This window comes from Geotrypetes seraphini, chromosome 4, assembly GCF_902459505.1.
Source record: "Geotrypetes seraphini chromosome 4, aGeoSer1.1, whole genome shotgun sequence".
NCBI lineage: Eukaryota > Metazoa > Chordata > Amphibia > Gymnophiona > Dermophiidae > Geotrypetes > Geotrypetes seraphini.
In genome coordinates this window covers 178,445,668-178,467,299 of record NC_047087.1, presented here as the reverse complement: position 1 = coordinate 178,467,299, position 21,632 = coordinate 178,445,668, and the positions used below count along the sequence as shown (strand labels likewise).

At 42.7% G+C, this 21,632-nt stretch overlaps 1 protein-coding gene across 1 annotated transcript in view; it reads right to left on the bottom strand.

The window, feature by feature from the left end:
• Positions 1–511: 511 nt before the first annotated feature.
• Positions 512–21,632, bottom strand: part of CFAP20 (cilia and flagella associated protein 20) — a 37,623-nt gene continuing 16,502 nt past the window's right edge. Inside the window, exons 2-5 of the mRNA XM_033940920.1 lie at positions 17,910–17,989; positions 15,042–15,153; positions 12,808–12,996; positions 512–1,140 (exon numbers count right to left, since the gene is read on the bottom strand). Coding sequence (XP_033796811.1) covers positions 1,018–1,140; positions 12,808–12,996; positions 15,042–15,153; positions 17,910–17,989 — 504 coding nt within the window. The 3' untranslated portion in view covers positions 512–1,017. The remainder of the gene's footprint in view (positions 1,141–12,807; positions 12,997–15,041; positions 15,154–17,909; positions 17,990–21,632) is intronic.

The following is a 21,632-nucleotide window of genomic DNA, read 5'->3' as shown; positions in this document are numbered from 1 at the left end:
GGGTAACAATTCCCATCCTACTGTCTTAGGGCTAACCCTGCACTACGCAGCTAGAACTAACGCCAGCTCAATGCTGCTGTTAGCGTCTAGCGCGCACGGCATTATAGCTCGCGTTAATGCCCTAAAGCAGCTTAGTAAAAGGAGCCCTTAATCTCTATGTTCATTTTATTTTTTTATCAATTGTAGTTAAACCTGTCTTCCTCTTGTGTCCTGTAGTGTCATAGTTTTAAAATGTGTGTTTTTATTATTATTTGTAAATCGCATTGGAATATGATATTGTGATTCAATCCAATTTTTAAATAAACTTGAAACTTGAAATCTTGCATCCCTGTGCAACTCTACTGAACTGGTTGACTTGAGTAGTAACATTTGTTTAGTTCTTTACCAATCCAAAATAATAAAAGGTCCACATCTAGACATATCTTTTCTGCATATGACAAGTGTCATCAGGCAACTGCAGAGTATATAATGTTTGTGCACCCATAATACATGATCCAAGCATATTACAAAATCTGCTTCACAAGTTTTATTGCACTGAAAAAGTTGATCCAGTTTACCAAATGAAAATACTTGACTCTTTACAATGATAAATTTTATTGAAGTGCCAATATTGCTCAAACTTGGATACATCTGGTCGATATCCTCTTGAATTATTTACATAGATTTTGTGATAGAGATGAACTGCTCCAGCCCTTGTATACTAGTTTTATTTTAGAGGTTTTTTTTATTTTCAACAGCTATGCTAGTATATAGCACAGTCCTACTTTACACAGTCTGCTAATGCACCTCAATACTGACCTACAGTACCTTCCGTTGTTCCTGTGCAGAAATACAGAATCGTCCACAGACAGCTCAGTCCCAACCTGATCTGGTCCTACTCTTTTGATCCTGAGTATCTTTTAGGTAGTGAATGCGGCCTGTGTGCAACTGTGTAAGGGTTTTCTAATACAAATAAAAATACACCATATTTTGTCATCGTGATTACAGCAGGAAATGAAAGACTTGTGTGCCAGCATTTCAGTCAGTCACCTTCACTTTGTTCTGAACAGGGAGATAAAGCTTGAACTCTGCAGGCAGCTCATCCTCAGAGTACAGTCTGTCTGAGAAATAAACTCTTCGGATGCGACAGTTTGCGTGTATCTAAAGTTTGGGAAATAATTTCAAGTTTTATTAATTGAAACAGCTATTTCTTCTCTGTCTTTCTATAGCAATATTACTTGCCCACAGCTTTTTGTTCAAGTTCAAATGCACATTACAGAATCATCCTAAATTTCATAATATTCTGGCCATCTCCCTCATGAAAATTCTGCCCAGCACTTCACTGCATTGATATTGCAGGACACTCTTCTGCCCTACTTCAAGCATAATAGGCACTCATAGCTGCACCTCCCCCCCCCCATTAGACAGACTTCTATGACATCTCTCTCATTCTTTCTCTTTTGATTTTCTCTCCTTTTCCTTCCCTTTCTTGGATAAAAGGAGATTTTTCCTACCTAGGTTTCTTAAGATTTTCATCGCAACAGACTAACCATGGGTTCTTCATCTGGCTAAGAGATGGCAATAGAACAAAAATAGCAAGCATAGCATAGCAGGATTTTCCTTATCAACAGTTCTGATCCACTTCTTTTGATTTTTACAAAGCTGAAAATATTCTTAATCAAAACTCGGTCCATATTCAAAAGCACTTGTATGGTTGGTAGTCACGCTAACTATTGGAGTTATACAGATTTTTTAAAGCAGCACTTATAAGCACATCCACCACTGAAAGTACAAAGCTTTGAACAGCCACTATGGGGATAATTCTGTAAGTGCTGGTTTTGGTGCCTATTCTATAAAAAAAAGTAGGCACCTTCTTTTCTTTAGAAAAGACTAGCACAAGTGGCAGAGACTGTGAGTATGTACATTTAGAGTTGACCACATATACCAGCCCTGCAACTAGATACAAGTAAATGCACATAAATTATAGCATTCTATAATTTATGTGCAAACATGTACACTCTGCCCACGCATCTATGAGACAAATCTGGTTTTTCTTGTTGCATAGAGCATTTTGGACCCCGGTTTGTTTACAGAAGTTAGATAGCTCTAAGTCAGGGGTGTCCAATGTCGGTCCTCGAGGGCCGCAGTCCAGTCGGATTTTCAGGATTTCCCCAATGAATATACATGAGGTCTATTTGCATGCACTGCTTTCATTGTATGCTAATAGATCTCATGCATATTCATTGGGGAAATCCTGAAAACCCGACTGGATTGCGGCCCTCGAGGACCGACATTGGACACCCCTGCTCTAAATCAAATAGATGCTGGCACTATCATCTCGAAGCTGGGACATTAGTGTCCATTGATTCTTGCTTTTTGAAAATCAATATGGGGTCATATAAATTGTATGTTGGAAAATCCAGTGGCATTATCGTATGATACTGTGCTTCTTTGGCATGTCAATGAGAGCTAAGAGCCAAATATCATCTAAGAATAGTAGGCTTTTACTTATTATGACTGGGGTTGCCATACAACAGATTACGAGTAATTGGAAAAACTGGAAGAGACTTAATTACAGTTTCTGGTGGAACTCTTTATGTCGCATTTATAAAATGGAAAGGACAATACCCACACAGCAGGGGAATTTTAGAAAATTTCAGGAGATTTGGGAGCTATTAGCAAAATATTGTAATGACCTTAAATTGCACATCCAGGTTGGGGGGAGGGGGGAATGGTTTTTTGATTTGACTATTAAATAAGGTATTTAGGAATGGGGTTTATGATAGGTTTCTTGAAATTAAAGAATGTATTTGATTAGGAGGGAGGAGGGATAATTTCTGATATGGAGTTTAACAAACTATTAAGCGTTGTAATTGAGTTTGAAATGATATACATACTGTCACACTTATTGTAAGTTGGGTTTTTTTTATATAATTCTTTATTCATTTTCAATCTTACATCAAGTGTACAAACATTAAAAAAATACAATTAAACATATCACCTGACAATCTTTCTATTTTATCTTATAATACATAAAATTACCACCCTCCAGTCCCATCAATCCCTCTATTATTTTCCCAATATAAAAATTAGTATATAGTATAAGTTTTTAAAAATGAATAAAGAATTGGAAAAAAAAAAGAAGACAGAATAATACACATTTTATTTTTTATAATAGTTTCCACTATTTTATCCAGCACTGAAGTCAGACTTAATGGTCTGTAATTTCCCATATCACTCTGGAACCTTTTTAAAAAATCGACATTACATTGGCCACCCTCCAATTTTCAGGTACTATGAATGATTTTAGTGAGAGGTTACATATAGATCACTAACAGTAGTTCAGCAAATTGCAAGTTTGGGTTCTTTCAGTACCCTGGGATGTTTATCATCCAGTCCAGTTGATTTATCACTCTTGTTGATTGGGTTCAGTATGTCTTCCAGGTTCATCGAGATTTCTTTCAGTTCCTCCACATCACCCTTGAAAACCTTTTTCAGTTCAGGTAGTTCTCTTACATTTTGTTCTGTAAAGACTGAAGTAAAGAATTCATTTAGTCTTTCCGCTATGGCCATATCATCCCAGAGAACCTCTTTTGCTGCTTGATAATCCAGTGGCCCCACATAGTCCCTCACAGGTTTTCTGCTTCTGCTGTACCTGAAAAAAAGCTATTACTATGAGTTTTTGCCTCCTCATAATACTCTCTCCTAGGTGAAGCAGGAAGTGTACATTGAGAGGAGTGTCGACTGTTTGTCAAAGAGCATTAAGACAGGTCAATGCTCTGATTCATAACATAGCTCCTTTGCCAATGATGATGCTTACATGGAATGGATCTGTGCTGCTCCCGATGCTCAAGGTCGTGTGACTTCATCCTCAAATCAATGCCTCAATGTACCATTGGGCTGGGCTGAGGCAGGCATAGATGCCTTTAAAGCCTGTAAAAACTGCATCTGCAGTAAACCCGAAAGCTCTTGTTTGAGTATAGTCAAGATCTCCTCCTGAAGAGTCAGCATCTGCACCGGAAGACACATCGGTGTGGAATCAGACTGCAATGCAGGTTTTCTGGGCATGGGAGACCTCAATGTCTTGGCACGCCTGGGAGGAGACATAATCTACAGTGATGGAGAGCAATCCACAGTGTGTCGACACTATGCATCAAGGAGGTGGACGTCTGGGAAGATGCCATGCCAGACCAAGAAAGGGAGTAATGTTTATGCTTCTTCGCTTTCTTATGTGAAGCATCCCCTGATACATTAGGCATGGATGAAGACTATGTCAAATCTTATCTCTGAAGAGAGCATGATGCTCTCTATGTGGTGTCGGTGCATGGCATATTGATACTGATGTAGGTTGAGCATCAGACCCCAAATCTCCTTCCATGCTCAATGCCAAACCGAAATGTTTATCATGCTAGATTTGTCAGGCTTTTCCGTGACCTCTTTTGTATACACAGAGTTCACAATGAATGTCCTGATGCTCAGGACCTAGATACTGAACTGGTTACATCAAATAAAATTCATGAAGCTGCTCGGCACCCTCTTTGACATGGAGGGAAAAACAGCCAACACAAAGTCAAAAGGCTCGATGGCCTGGGGAGCTTGAGTAAAAAGAATACCGGGAAATGTCAACACTCCCTTGGTCATAAAAGGGCCTTGAAGTGGACCAAAGGCCAAAACTGATGAAATTTAACCAACTCAAAGAAAATACTAAAAATCAATAAAGCATAGTTACTTACCGTAACAGGTATTATCCAGGGACAGCAGGCAGATATTCTCACACATGGGTGACATCAGCGGCGGATCCCCGGTACAGACACTTGAAAAGTGAATCGCAACTTTATGTTTTAGAAAGTTCGCAATCAGCCCGCACCGCACATACACGAGTGCCTTCCCGCCCGATGCAGGTGTGCGGTCCCTCAGTTATGATAAGCCAGCTAAGAAGCCAACCAGGGGAGGTGGGTGGGTTATGAGAATATCTCCTACTGTCCCTGGATAACACCTGCTATGGTAAGTAACCGTGCTTTATCCCAGGACAAGCAGGCAGCATATTCTCACACATGGGTGACCTTCAAGCTAACTAGAATGGGATGGTGGGAGGGTTGGCCTTTAAGAAAATAAATTTTGTAATACTGACTGGCCGAAGTGCCCATCCTGTCTGGAGAAAATCTCCAGACAATAATGTGAGGTGAATGTATGAACAGAGGACCAGGTGGCAGCTTTACAGATTTCCTCAATAGGAGTGGATCTAAGGAAAGCTACAGAAGCTGCCATAGCTCGGTCTTTGTGAGGCTGTGACAGGCGCAGTCCAGTCTGAGCATAGCAGAATGAGATACAGGTAGCTACCCAGTTGGAAATCGTTCTCTTAGAAACAGGATGCCCCAACTTATTAGGATCAAATGAGATGAAAAGTTGGGGAGATGTTCTATGTGGCTTTGTCCTGTTGATATAATAGGCCAAAGCATGTTTACAGTCCAGAGTGTGTAATGTCCTTTCTCCTGCATGAGAATGAGGCTTAGGGTAAAAAACTGGGAGAATAGTCGATTGAGATGAAACTCTGTCACAACTTTCAGTAGAAACTTTGGATGTGTGTGCAGAACCACTTTGGGCTAGATTCACGAACCTGCTTGATCTGGCCCAATCCATGCCCGGTCCGGGCAGGTCCGATGAATTCTCAAAACGCCAATATGCAGATGGGGACGAATGGAGGAACGCCCCCATCTGCTTGCCTGGATCACTCTAAGCAATCCCAGCGCATGCGCAGACCATCTGTAGGTGGCCTGCGCATGCGCTGGACCTCCGGGCCCGACAGAGAGATTTTTTTTTCTCTTTTATTAATTAGGCCTGTGGTTTTAACCCACGGGTTAAAACAACGGGCTTGCACTGAGGGGAAGGGTGGGAGAGTCGAGGCAGGCAGGTGTTCATGGCAGGCAGGCGATCCAGGGCAGCAGGAGAGTCGGGGCTGCAAGCAGGAGAAGAGCATCGGGGCATAGCAGGCAGGAGAAAAGCATCGGGGCAGCAGGCAGGAGAGATTCGGGGCAGCAGAGAGCAGGGTGTGCAGAAAGCAGGGCTTCGGAGAGTCAGAAAGACGTTTTCGATTGGTCCCCAGCAGTTGCTTCTTGGGATGATTGGCCAGCCCAGTAGGTTTGGAAAATTTGGTTGGTGAATCACCTACCTGTCTACTTTGCATGCATTTCTCCTCATTTGCATGCACGGATTCAAAGCGGATCACAGGAGAGGTTAGTGAATGGAGCCTGAGGGAAATCTGGTCACAAAGGGGTCACAAACCGATCGGTTTGCTTTGTGAATCTAGCCCTATATCATGGTGAAAAACTCTGAAGGGTGGATCTGCCACCAACACTTGTAACTCACTGACCCTCCTGGCAGAAGTGAGCAAGATAAGAGAGACAACCTTCCAGGTAAGAAACTTGAGATGAGCCGTGGCCATTGGTTGAAATGGTGGCCTCATTAAACTAGAAAGAACTACATTAAGGTCCCAGACTGGGCTGAGGAGGGCATCGATGGGAACTGCACTAACTTGGAACATGAGGATGTTACTGGCCAGACTTTATGGTAGATATCCTGCAAACAGGATGGTTGGATAAGCTGAAGTGAGGTTGAACGGCAACTTCAGCATTTGGAACCTAGGATAATACCAGGTGGACTTTACAGTCTATTATCCAGAAATATCAAAGAAGAGACAAGTTAATTTAATCTGAGTATAACTAATGGGCAGACTGGATGGACCGTGTGTGTTACAGGGGGAGGTTTGAGAGGTAGTTTCACATTGAAAAGTCCTTTAATGAATCTGGAGACCAAAGGATAAGCAGTAAGACGTTTTCCCTCAACTGGCAAGTGAAAAGCTGTAATAGCACTGAGATGGACTCTGATAGATGTAGATTTGAATCCAGAGTCAGACAAATGAAGTAGATAATCTTACACCAATTCCACTGACAAGGAATTTGGATCATGATGATGAAGGAGACACCAGGAAGAAAACAGAGTCCACTTTTGTTGATAACATTGTTGAGTGGCTAACTTCCTGGAGGCGTCAATAATATTGCGGACAGGCTAAGAGAGATGTAATTCATATGGATTCAGCCTGAAAGAAACCAAGCTGTCAGGTGTAATAAATGCAGATTGGGATGTAGAAGCAATCCTTGTTTCTGAGTAAGCAGAGTAGGAAAGATTGTTAGAGGAATTGGCTCCCTGATGCTGAGCTGAAGTAGAAGGGAAGAACCATTGCTGCCTGAGCCACTGAGGAGTAATGAGAATCATGGTGGCTGACTCTCGTTTGAGTTTGAACAGAGTCTTTAACAGGAGAGGAGTTGGAGGGAATGAATATAGAAACAGGTCTGTCCAATCCAGGAGAAATGCATCAGTTTCCAGATGATGAGGAGAGTAAAGTCTGGAGCAAAACTGGGGCAACTTGTGATTGTGATGGGTCACAAATAAGTCCACCTGAAGAGTGCCCCTTGAGAAAAGATGAGATGGAGAGTCGCAGAGTTGAGAGTCTATTCATGAGGGTGAAGAATTCTGCTGAGGTTGTCTGCCAGGGAATTCTTCTCCCCTAGAATGTAGACCGCTTTCTAGAAAATGCTGCGAGCCGTCGCCCAAAGCCAGATTTTCTGAACTTCCTGACATAACAGAAGAGAACCCGTGCCTCCTTGCTTGTTTATGTAGTACATAGCTACTTGATTGTGCAAAGGAGGAGGACTTGAGGACTCAAGAGGTGCTGGAAAGCTTTGAGAGCATAAAATATCGCTCCAAGCTTGAGGAAATTGATGTGAAATTTCCGCTCTCTGGCAGACCAATGACCATGTGTTTGAAGGCCGTCAAGGTGCACCCCCCAGGCATAAGGAGATGCATCCATCGTTATCACCTTTTGGTGGAAGGGGGGGGGGGTATGTGAAAAAAGAGACCTTTGGATAGATTAGAGGAGGTCATCCACCATTGAAGCAACTGCTGAAGATATGATGTTACAGAAATATGTTGCGAGAAATGATCCGTCCCTTGAGACCACTGAGAAGCAAGGGCCCACTGAGGAATGCGAAGATGTAGCCTTGCTAGTGGAGTTACATAAACGGTGGAAGCCATGTGATCCAGGTGAATCATCATGCACCTCGCAGAGATGATGTGACCTTCAACATCTGTTGACAGATGATGAGAAGATTGTTCAGGCGCTCTGGAGGGAGAAACGCCCTCATTCGAGTAGCATCGAGGATAGTCCCAATGAACTGAAGATGAGTCAGAATTAGGTGATATTTGGGGAAATTGACTTCAAAGCCCAAAACTTGTAGGAAGGCAATGGTCTGAGATGTTGCCAGATCCTCCTCCAGAGATGAAACAGCTTTGATCAACCAGTCGTCCAGGTAAGGAAAGACTTGAAGTCGGTGGGATCGGAGAAATGCAGCCACAACAATCAGGCACTTTGTGAAGACTCTAGGAGAAGATGCCAGGCCAAAAGGAAGAACCTTGTATTGGTAATGACGTCCATTCACTTGAAAACGAAGGTACTTGCGGAAAGCCTGGTGAACTGGTATATACATGTAGGCTTCTTTGAGATCCAGAGAGCATAATCAGTCGTTCTGATCCAGAAGTAGATAAAGGGCAAGGGAGAGCATCTGGAATTTCTCTTTGACTAGAAATTTGTTGAGATTTCTGAGATCCAGAATGGGTCATATACCTCCTGTCTTTTTCGGGATTAAAAAAATACCAGGAGTAGAATCCCTGATTTTGCTGAGATAGAGGAACTTCTTCAATGGCATTTAGAAGAAAGGGATTGAATCTCCTGTATGCAAAGAGAAGACTGTACAGGGTTGAAATAGACTCTCTTGGAGGATGATCCGGAGGTAGGGTATGAAAGTGGAGAGCATACCCCTGACGAATGATGTCTAGAACCCAGAGATCTGTAGTAATGAGCTCCCACCGGTTGATGAAATGTTGAAGCCACCCTCCAATCGGCTGAAGCAGAGATGTGAGAATGGGAACTGTGGCTATGCTCCTAAGGAACACATCAAAAAGGCTGTGTGGGTTTTTGTTAAGCAGCCTGTTTAGGTTGCTGACGTGGTTGCTGCTTTTGTTTCCTAGGTTGAGAAGGATCAGGAGGAGCAGGTATGAAGAAGCGGACTTGAAAGTACAGGGTGCTTGAGGCTTCTTCTTTGGTTTAATCAAAGTGTCTCAATGTGTCTTATGAGCAGATAGCGATTGAGTAGTCGCTTCCATGGATGGTCCAAAAAGCTCGTCCCCTGGACAGGGAGCACTGGCCAAGCGATCCTGAAGATTTACATCAAGCTTAGAGACACGAAGCCAGGCAAGACACCTTATGGCCACCAACATGGCCACAGCTCATGATGTAAGTTCAAAAGTATCATAGGTAGTGCGAACCATATATTTCCACAACTGAAAAGTCGAAGCAATGAGTTGTTGGAATCTCAGCTGCTTACGGGATGGAATATACTTTTGAAAAGATGCAAGTTGTTTGACCAAATACTTCAGGTAAAACTAGAAATAGAAATTATAATTACCAGCTCTGCTGGCCAACATTGCATTCTGGTAAAGACGCTTACCAAACTTGTCCATTACCTTACCTTCTCTGCCAGGAGGTACAGTTGCATAGACACTAGCTCCAGACAATTTTTTTAGAGTGGATTTAACCACTAAAGATTCATGAAGGAGCTGCAATTTAGCAAAACCTGGAATAGGAATCACCCTGTACAAAGAGTCCAGTTTTTTAGGAGCACTGGAATGGAGAGAGTAGTCTCGAAATTCTTGTAGAAAGTCTCTCGTAAAATGTCATGGAGTGGGAGCTTCAGCAGGTCTTTAGGAGGCTGGTCATAATCCAAAGCCTCCAAGAACTCCTTGCTATGCTTAGAATCCACTTCTAGCGGGATAGAAAGATCCTCAGACATCTGACGGAGAAATTTAGAAAAAGAGGACTGCTCAGAAAAAGCAGAAGGTCGTTGAGGTGATCACTGAGGCAAATCTCATCCAGAAGAGTCCTCATCTGCAGTAGTGAGTGGTTCCTGTTCCAATTCACCAAATAAATCTGAATCCTGTATGGAATGAGGACGGTGTCAAAGCCTCAAGATGTTTGGTTTCATGAGAGTGCTTTCGGGACCGCACCAGAATAACCTCTCTTGAGGACGACTGGTGCCATGGAGAGGGATTGATCGACTCCATGCCGATGGTCTCCAAATCGGTGGAGCATCAGATTGAGGTGCGGTCGGTGTTGTCATTTGCTCAGACTGAACCGTCACCTGCAGATCAGGTGTTGACATGGCCTGGAGAGTCGGTGTTGATGTGGCCATAAGTTGAGTCAGCACCAACATTTGAAAATGCTCATCCAATTCCTCCCGAAGCAAATTGTCAATCTTTTGCTTGAGGGAGAGCACCAGTACTGCTGGCTTTTTCGCTGGTACCACTTGTGCAGCACTCCAGTCCGGTGATGAGGAGGCTGATGTCAAGGCACTCACCGAGATCGGGACCAGGAGCTTATGGGACTTTTTCAAGGTTGGCATGGCTCGACTCAATGCTATTTTGACCTGAGTCACAGATGGGGTAGGGGAAGGCTTCTTAGCCAGCTTACCCACTGGATGTTGTGACACCAGAGATGTTTCTGCCGGTGTCGATGAGTGCAGTGTCATCTTGGTCGGCGCCGTCGGTAGCGATGTCAGCTCCCCTTCCATAGTGACATCGAACAGTCGTCGTTGAAGAATGCAGTTTTTCAAAGTCCTTTTTTGAAGTGATGAACAAAGAGTATAGGTTTCTAGACGGTGCTTGGGCCCTAGTCACTGGAGATACCAGCAGTGTGGGTCAGTCACAGAGATGGGCCGAGCACAGCGACCGCACTTCTTGAATATCGAAGGGAAGACCGCCTCGGCGAAATCAAAATCAGAGTTCAAGGTGGTACATCAAGCCCCGCCAGGCCAAAAACCCGCGAGGGATAAAAAAAGATATTTTTTTACCAAAAATAACACGAAAATGACTAAAGTCACTGACGCGAGAGCAGGAAGGCAAAAAAGTTTTCAACGGCCGTTGAAATGCTTCTTCTTAGCTCCGCGGAAACTAAGAAACCGAGGGACCGCATGCCTACATCGGGAAGGAAGGCACTCGTGCATGCGCGCTGTGGGCTGATTACAACTTTCTAAAACTTAAAGTTGCAATTCACTTTTCAAGTGTCCGTACCGGGGCTCTGTCGGTGACATCATCCATATGTGAGAATATGCTAACTGCTTGTCCTGGGATAAATAAATAATTATGAAGGAAAAAAAAACAAGAAAATAATATCAGGAAGCACAAAAAAGTCTTCAAAGTTTGATGTGCTGAGGTGACACTGAAAACACAACTTCTTATCTCTGTGGAAAACTTAGAACTGTTGGTCTCATGTGCTGACGTTGAGCGGGAAGACACCTGCACACACACAATGCAGGCACTGGCTAAAGATTTAAAGTGACAGTGCACTTGGCAGTGTCTGTACCAGGTTTTGTGGATGACGTTACCCACATGTGAGATTATACCTGTCTGTCCTCGGACAATCTGCTTCTCTTTTACCCCACCCTATTTATAGACTTCAGTTCTTTTCATAAAGAGGTGGAAGCATAAGTCCATAGATGATTTGTAGCAAAAACTGAACTGGATCTGCCCCTTAGGTTTGCTCTGAATGGGGTGGCAGTACTGATCTCACAAACCCATTTTATTGATGCTGTGATGAAACAGACATTACCTTCTCGACTACTGATAAAAATGGCTGCCACCCCAGATTCAAATCTTCTGTTGGGGATATTAATATCATTCTGCTGTAGAAGTCATTGGAATCTTACTATGATCGGCTGTGGACCCGATGAGCTAACTGCAGCAGTACTGAGCCAAAATCAGCTAAAATACACAGAAGGTCATATGTGCTAACTATTACAAGTCAGATGGTACCCTGCTGTGGAAATACATTAGAGCCAGGGTATAAAGGGAGGATTTGGTGGTGTACTGTATAAGACCACAAACAACATAATAACATAACTCTATTCTGCTGCATTATTGCCCAGATTAAATTCAGCAGGATGTCTCAGTGCTTAAAAACATAATAGCCATACTGGGTTAGATCAATATCCTGCTTCCACAGTGGCCAATCCAGATCATAAGTATCTGGCAGAAACCCAAATAGTAGCAACATTCCATGCTACTAATCCCAGGTCATTTTCCTCCCTCCAGCTTGCCTGAATCTAACCTGAGACCTTCTAAGTCAGGTGTCCTCAAATCCAGTCCTTAAGGTCAACAACTTAAGGACTAGTTTTCAAGATTTCCAAAATGAAATGTATGAGATCTATTTACATTTGTTGCTTCCATTGCAAACATCTCATTCATACTCATTGTGAAAATCTTGAAAACCAGGTTAGGTGGTAGACCTTGGATTGGAGTTGAGGACCGCTGCTTAAACTTTTATAAAACCTGGATCTTTTTGACAGCAAACTTGTAAAAGCATTTGTGAGGCCAAACATGCTAACTATAGCATCCACTGCTTCTGTATACCTAAAGAGAAAAAAGCATATTGTGATAAAGCAGATCAGATCTCTGGCAGGAAATACATCAAAATAGAGCACAGCAGTGGATCAAACCTATTGATAAAGAGAAGCCTCCTTGATCTTCAGTTTTCTTCTGTTTCCATATGCTGGCCAGAGGAATAATCCATAAGCTGGTTTGTTTAGAGTGGAATGTGAAAATGGTGATTGCTCCAGGACAATCAGCTATCTGTGTTTAGCATTAGAAATCATTAATTTATCGTTGCACATAGTCTTGCTGTCTCTATCCTGTATCTAGACCCTTAGGATGTTTCTGTACCTGTACTCTTAGTGTCTCAATGTAGTTGGTACCATATGCTCGTCGTGTAAAGTCAGACAGGTTGAACTGGATCTGGTTCCAGCCATCATCCAACCGCATAGGCATGGTGCAGATGAAGGGCTTTACTCGTGTCGTACTTTGGTAGTTACTTGCTCTAAATCGCCGGCGAACATTTTTATCATCCAGAACCTGCCATACAAAGAAAAGAAACCAAGTAGAGTGTTGCTAAGTATAGGCCTCCTGGACTGAATGCAAAGCACATGTCTGCTCAGCACTACCTCCTCTGAAATCTACATCTGAGCTTTCGTCCATTTTTAGGAGGTTTATCTTCTTCCCAATAATGACATCCAAATTATAGCGAGTGAGTGAGCTACTCCTCCTCCTTATCTCCAAAGCCTGGCTTTCCCTCCTGTCAGGATATGCTGGCTCTCTAGTACTGTTCAACCTGACCACCTCAACAAAAAAGGTAACAAAGTCTGTGCACAAATCTGCCAAATAAGATGCGCTAAACTTCACTCACCTTACTGCTACCATTTTAGTATACCATTTTGATGTGTTAAAATTACTTCCAATTTAGAAAGAATTTTAACATAGCAAAACTGTGCATTATAAAAGTGCTCCGAGTGCATTTTTCATGCTAATGCTTGAAACAGACCTGCATATAGAACTACCGTATTTTTCGCTCCATAAGATGCACCTGACCATAAGACGCACCCTAGATTTAGAGGAGGAAAACAAGAAAAAAAACATTCTGAAAAAAAAATTCTCCCTGCCACACACTGCACTCAACCCTACACTCCTTGCCAGGCTCTGCACTCTGCCCCCCCTCCCTGCCAGGCTCTGTACCCTGTCCCTCCCTCTGGTGGTCTAGTGGTAGGTCGGGACAGGGCAGGCAGGCAGGTCCCATACCCCCATGTACCCCCCAAAACCTTAAATCATACCCCCATACCCTCCATGTACCACCAATATCTTAAATCATCCCCCATACCCCCAATCATCCCCATACACCCCATGTACCCCCAATACCTTAAATCATCCCCCATACCCCTGTACCCTTTTAAACACCCCTGTACCTTTTAAATCATACCCCACCTCATGTACCTTTTTTTTAAACCATGTACCTTTTTTTGAGTACAACAGAGAATCAAATATAAAGAAAACCATACAGGATAAATCTTGGCACTCATGTTTCGTTTTCACCCCAGAGCACACAACCCCCTCCCCCCAACCCCCAGAAACAGATGAAATGAGGTCCAATGTAAAAGATCCAATGCCGAAAACAAAGAAGACTTCAAACCAATCCCCCCAATTCACTCTTTCAGAGAAACAATACAAGATATCCATCCAATAAACATGAAATGTCAAGAATAGCCTAACCCCCCTCCACCTCCCAAAGTCCCTCCCCACCCCCAAATCCCCCTCCAATTGCATCGTAGGAAACAAAGGAAGTAGAGAAAGATAGAGGAAGAAAGAGAAACAAGAGAAACAAAGAAAGAGAAGGTTTTAAAAACCTATGTCAAGCAAGGCGATGAGACTACCCCGTACCTTTTAAAATTCTTCCTTCCCTCCCTCGACAGCTCCGTACTATTTCCGGGCAGCAATCGCAAAGTCAGGGGTGCAGAGGTCAAGTGTGAGCTTTCTGTGTTCCCTCCTGGCTCCGTGCTGTTTTCTGAATGGCTGCCGGCAGGTCTCGCAAGTCCCACGAGAACTGCCGCCAGCCATTCAGAAAGCGGCACGGGCCCAAGTGGGAGCACGGAAAGCTTAGTCCTGACCTCCGCACTCCTGACTCGTGCGCCTGCTTTCCTGAAATAGTACGGAGCTGTCAAGAGAGGGAAGGAAGAATTTTAAAAGGTATGGGGTTTAAAAAAAAAAAAAAAAAGATACAGGAAGGGTACGATTAAAAAGATACAGGACCACCAGGCTGCTTGAAAAAAGGACGGCGGTGGCATCAGTGGTTGTGGTGTTTGTTTTAAAAATGTGGTCCTGTGGCGGCGGGGGGCGGGCGGTGTTCAGAAAGGTGGTGTGGGGGGGGGGGGGGTTTGTGCAACTATACGGGGTGGGAAGGTACAAATTTTGTATCTTCGCTTCATAAGACGCACTGAGATTTCCACCCACTTTTGGGTGGAAAAAAGTGCGTCTTATGGAGCGAAAAATACAGTATTTGCAATGCAGGAAAGCATGTTATGCATGTGTATGATTGTAAATTTTAGAATCTCTTTATCTTTGTCACTCACCTGCACCTCAAAGGTAAAATATTTCTTGAGATTCTTGATGATCATGACCAGGAAGGGAAGTTTGATGCCCAGGGTTTTCTTTGGGTCTGCTGGGCACGTAATGTATGTCGTACTGGCAGGGCAAGAAAAGAAAATATGTTATCATTATTATTATTTATGGACAATGATACTGAAGAAATCAGTTCTTACCTGGCAATTTCCTTTCCTGCTTCTCAAGGGGAAAAAACACAGATACAGATCTCTACAGGACTAGGTTTGCAACTCTTAAGATGCACTGAGCTGATCATATTGCAGCAAGAAATGCTGCCCTGTGGGAAAGATCCTTTAGCATCACATGCTTTAAGGGCTTGAATGGCAGCTCATTAAAGCCCCAAGCACCACACCAAGATCCTAATGAGGACTAAAACCCAAAAGAAAGGACGAAAGTGCTTAAATCAAGTCAGCCTGGGAGAACATGAGAAAGCCTGCTTAACCTAGGGGATGGGAGGGGAGGGGGAGCTACAGTTGTACCATAGGACAGCTTGATCAGGGGAGAGGTAACCCACAGGCCAATGTCTCCATGGATCTGGCCAGGGAGGACAGTCCTCAGACTATGGCCCTAGACAGAGAATACTGGCTTAGCTGTACTACTCCTTATTCTGAATGATATCATCACTAGTAACTTCTAGTGTTCTGTCTCCAATATCTGCTGGCAGGTAGAACAACTCACTTGTCTGGACTGATCTAACAGGATGAGATGCAAGGAGCCTTTTCTCTCTGTGATCAAGAAGCATTTTGGATCCCTGTCCTTCAAGACTATCATGAAGAATTCCCCAAACACCTCAAAGTAATACAGGGCTCCAAAACTTTGTCTTCTCTCATTTCTGGTGTATTCATCTGGATTTGCTTCCTACTAGCTATCATATGCCTACACCTTCAGTACAGCCATTTGGAACTTTGATTTTACATGTGTTTGCTGGAACTTCAACCACCTACAGATCCAGTCTAGGAATGGACCATGTCATACGGTGGAAAATAAAGAGACAAACTGTTCCTATGAAGAATTCCATCCTTGGGGGTTTACAAAAAAAAAAAAAAAAGGCTTGGTTTTGACCTTTAAAGGACTTCTTGTGGAGCTCCAGTCCTATTTAGCAGACAAAGTTATTCCATATACACCAACTTGATCTCTTTGATGTTTAAATGATTTTTGGTTAGTCACACAGAGACCAGGGGCAGCCAAATTGGAATCTACACAGCATTTGGCGTTTAATTTATTGCTCGAGCATTTTGGGATGCTCTGCTATATATTTTAAGAGAAGAAGCTAGTTTCAGAAAATGTGTCTGCATAAAGACTTGCTTTTTTTCAATTAGTCCTTCTCTGTATGCCTTAAAACAAATTTCTTTTTTTTTTTTAAATCTCGGGATATGTATGGATAAGATGTGATTTGTTATTGTATCCTTTTCTATCAATTATTGTAGATATTTTCCTTTTTAGATTATAAACTGCTTAGACCCACTACTTGGAAGGGGTGGTATAGAACATTTTAATAAACCATAAGCTACATATTTGCTATACAGCAAAGCAATTTACAATAAAATCAAAGAGGATACAAAGACATAATACAGAAGGGGAGGAGAGAAAATAAGAAAACCATAGTGCACACCACTGCAAAAACCAGGTCAAAAGTGCCACCATTCTTTAGGCGACTTGTGGAACCTTGTTGTTAACCTAGGGAAATCTTTGGCACCACAAATCAGTGAATTAGGGGAAAAGTAGGAACTTTCCTCTTTAAAACAAGATTTGTCTACACTTAAAAATGACTTGCAAAAAATGTCAACAGATGTTATATCAATAAAGAAAATTCAGGAAGCATTGGTTACGGATAACATTTTTCTGAGGACGAAGTTAGAAACGATGGAAAATCAAAGTAGAGCCAACAACTTACGTCTGCTAAACTTTCCAAAGATTCCTATCATATCCCCTTTACAAATATTAAAGAGGTACTTTACAGAGATCCTAAATGTACCAGAACAGTCTATTCCCCCATTTATCCGAGTTTACTATCTTCCTAAGAAAAAAGATCAACACCTTGAAAATGAAAATCAACATGAAAGTCCACTAGACGTCTCAAATTTATTAGAAGCCTCTGATATTTCTCTTTCTTCTCCAGCTACACTTTGTTGATGGTAGCTTTGTTACTGGATAAGGAATGGATTATGATAATGTTTTTCCAGAATAGATCTAAAGAGTTCCTGGGACATAAAATTCAGATGTTTCCTGACGTCTCTAAGGAGACACATAAAAGGAGACGACCGTTCTTGATTTTGAGACCAGCTGTAACCGAAATTGGAGGTGTCTTCCACTTAAGGTTTCCTTGCAAGTGTGTAATAAGATATCAGTCCTTAAAGTACATCTTCCTAGAACCATCTCAGTTGTCCAGCTTCGTATCTCTTAAACGCCTTGGGAGAGAAGATACAAAACACCCTTGAAAGAATAACAGCAACCTATAGATTGCTTAGTTAAGGCTATTTTTCCATTTTTGTCCTTAAAAATCACTCAGATTTAATCTTGGATTATTTTGTCTCATTGAGGACTTGAGATAGATTAAGTAGAAAATGTATTTTCCTGATCCAAGTTTTATTTTGATTTTGATGTATAAGGTATGATTGATTTTGATGTATACGGTATAGCCTATCTTTCTGTACAAGTGTCGAATACTTGGTGTATATTTTGAAAATTATAAATAATTTTAAAAAGTGCCCTCATTCTAATGATGTACCCAGCATGCACGGTTTTTAACTACAGAAATTATGACTTTCAAAACCAAAAGATAGTTGGATTTAATAGTTGTAGTATCAGATTACTGATATTATTGTAATTGTACTTACCTGACGTTTGTCCCCTCAATCTCCAGTACCAGTGATTGGATGTTGTTATCTGTAATTCTTTTTATGTGTCCATTCCGCACCTGTCGCAGTGAGGAAAAGAGCACCTGTGTCATATCCTATAGAACCTGTGCTCCAGGCCTTCACATATGCTACAGGAAATTTCGAACACCCAAAAACTAAAACCTGCAGTTCAGCTCATGAAATTATATTATACTAAAGTTTTAGCAAAAACAGTAAAGGGGAGAGCTCCCAAAATTATTTTATTCCACTACAGTACTACCCTGAAAGGCATATAAAATGGGATCTCTGTTATCAAACACAATTTTGGGCACAGGTGAAAGACAAAATATCACACCAGACACTTATTAGTGGCAGCATAAAATCTGTTTTATTAATTGGGATCTAGGTAGTTACTTGGGACCTGGGTTGGGCACTGTTGGAAACAGGATACTGGGCTTGATGGACCTTCGATCTGTCCCATTATGGCAATTCTTATGTTCTTATTATTTCAAGCTCCATATATATAATTTCAAAAATTTTGGAAGGACTTACATCTCAATAACCTTTGAAGAATATGTAATCCTATAAATAGATAATATGTTTTTTATTCATCAATATTTGACATATATTCTAGAATATATGGTACCATGGGGGATAGCTTTGGCTGAAAAAAAACAACAACAACATATGGAGGGGCATTTTCGACAGGACATCCAAGTCTAATTTGGACATTTTGGGAAAAAACATCCAGAGATCCAGTACATAAAATGTCAATTTTCAAAACAGCCAGGCATCTATCTTTTTTTTTTTTTTTTTAAATGACCTATGTAGACATTTTGGTTCTTAGGACGTCTATCTTTTTTGGCCATTTTCAAAAATAAATGTCCAAATGAAAAACACACAAAGCAAGTTTTGCAGACATGCCCAATTACCTTGTCTGATCATGGCAGAGGAATCCAGATCAGCTGAGCTGGTTTCAGGGAGTCCTGCCAGCTCAGCTGATGGGGAATTCCCCTGCCAGGATCAGCTGAACTGGCAGGGAGATCCATTTCCTCTTGTGCGCCCTCCCTCATACTCACCGATACCCCAGCCCCCTACATAAATCTTCAGCAAAAAGGAGGGAACCATACGCAAAATCACTCCTGCTTCTATGATCCAAAGAAATGGCCTATGTCAGTGTTTCTCAACCTTTTCAAGCCAAGTACCCCCTAAGCCTAACAAATACCAAATGAGTACCAACCGAGTACCTCCGCTCAAGCTCCGCCCCAGACCTACCCAAACTCTGCCCCTGACCCACCAAAACTCTGCCCCGACTCCACCCCCTCATAATAATAGTACTAATTGTAATGTAATTTCTTCCATCCATTTGTCATATACATACAATATAATCTTATTAATACATAATGGTAACCACAAAATTTAAAAAACACAAAGCACACTGTACACAGAGAAAATGTTAATAATCATTTATATTCAGAGTTTTTTCAAAGATGTCAACGCAGATGACTTTAAAATATGCAATGCCACTTCAATAACAACTATAAAAAAATAGACAAATATAGTGCAAAATATAGATAGCAGATATCAATTCTCAAAACTGACACATTTTGATCACTAAATTGAAAATAAAATCATTTTTCCTACCTTTGTTGTCTGGTGATATCATGAGTCTCTGGTTGCACTTCCTTCTGACTGTGCATCCAATATTTCTTTCTTTCTTTCTGCCTCCTGCATGCTTCCTCTCCTCTAGACCTCATTCCATTCCCTAACTAATATCACTCTCTATCCCTGCACGAGTCCAAATTTTTCTTCCTTTCTCCCTGCCTCCATGCCCCACCCCACCCCAAAGCCGACCATGCCACCTGACACACTCCATTCCCCCCCAACTTTTTCTTCCTCTCTATCTGTCTGCCCCCCCCCCAGCTGAAGCCACCGCCACCGATTTCTCCCTGCCTCCCTGCCCCACCCCCGAAGCTGACCCTTCCACTTGATACACTCCATTTCCCCAACTTTTCTTCCTCTCCCTGCCTGCCCCCCCGCTGAAGCCACCGCCACCACAGCCAATTCCTCCCTGCTCCACCCCTGAAGCTGACCCTGCCACCCAACACACTCCATTCCCACCACCGTACCACTGCTGCAACAACAGGGATCAGCCAGGCTCGTTCAGTGACTGCATGCGGCCTTTCCCCGACATCAATTCTGATGTCAGAGAGAAGGTTCAGAGACAGCCAGGCAGCGATTGGCTGGTCCTGAACCTTCTCTCCGATGTCAGAATTTACATCGGGGAAGGATTGTGGGCTGGCCGCGTTCAGATTCTGCACACGCCTGGACCGTTCCTGTTGCGGCAGCAGCGGGGGAGGGGGGTATAGGAATGGAAGATCTGGAGGGCAGGGTTGGCTTCGGGAGTGGGGCAGGGAGGAATCAATGGCGGCAGCTTCAGCAACGGTGGTCTGAGGGGGGGCGGGCAGGGAGAGATCCCAGGAGGTGGCCAGCCCGCATAAACCCAAGAGGCGGCCCACGCACCCCCTGAGGTACACATACCAGAGGTTGAGAAACACTGCTCTACCTGACAGAGACTGCAATTATGAAACTCTCAGGCTGTAGTAATCACCAACAAGAAGACTGCTTTAACCGTTAGATCCATGAGGGAAACTTCCTGTAAGGGTTCATATGGGGCTCTGCTGAGTACCTGTAAGAGCACATTAAGATTCCAGGATGGCAACGGTGCTCGAATCAGAGGCCGTAGTCTCAGTGCACCCTTCATGAACCTGACTATGTCCGGGTGGGCCCCTAGCAAAGCTCTCTTCTCTTAGCCTCAGAAGCAGGAGAGTCCTGCTACTTGAACTCTAAGACAGTGTTCTTCAACCTTTTGATACCTATGGACTGGCGGAAATAAAAGAATTATTTTGTGGCCTGCACCGGTCCGCGGACCAGTGGTTGAAGAACACTGGGCTAAGTCGTGGGCCAGACCCCACCCATCTCTGCCCTAGACCCCGCCCCATAATAGTAGTAATTGTAACACCATTTTTTCCATTCATTTTTCATATATACACATATATATATATACACATACACACACACATAATATAATCTTATTAACAACTCATTATGGTTAACCACAAAATTAAACTACACAAAGCATACTGTATGCTTCTCAACATACATTCCTACCAAAACACAGATAACCCCTATGCAAATACAGGACCAAAAACTAAAAGTACTAATATATTAATTACATTAGTGATTTTTATTCTGCCATTACCTTGCGGTTCAAGGCGCCATTACCAATATATACAAATAAACTCTAAGATGCAAGACTCTGCATGCAGTACAACCCCAGAGAAAAAGAAACAGATACATTTCTTCCTGAACAGTGCAAAATTCTCAAAATTGACACAATTCAAAATTGACACAATTCAATCAGTAAATTCAAAAATAAAATAATTCCCCCTACCTTTGTTGTCTCCCTCCTTCCATGCTGTGCCTTAACTTCTGGCCTGCTCCTGCTTCTGCTGCCCCCGGTGTTATCTTTGGGCCGGCTACCTCTTCCTCACTGACACAGTGCACAAAGCCATGGGCAGCGGCTCCTCGAGCATCCCACGACTCATTCAGAAGCCTTCCCTCTGATGTTAAGACATCAGAGAAAAGGCTTCTGGTTCAGGCGCAGGACACGCATAGGAGCCCCTGCCCACGCACAGCTTTGTGCCCTGTGGCAGTGAGGAA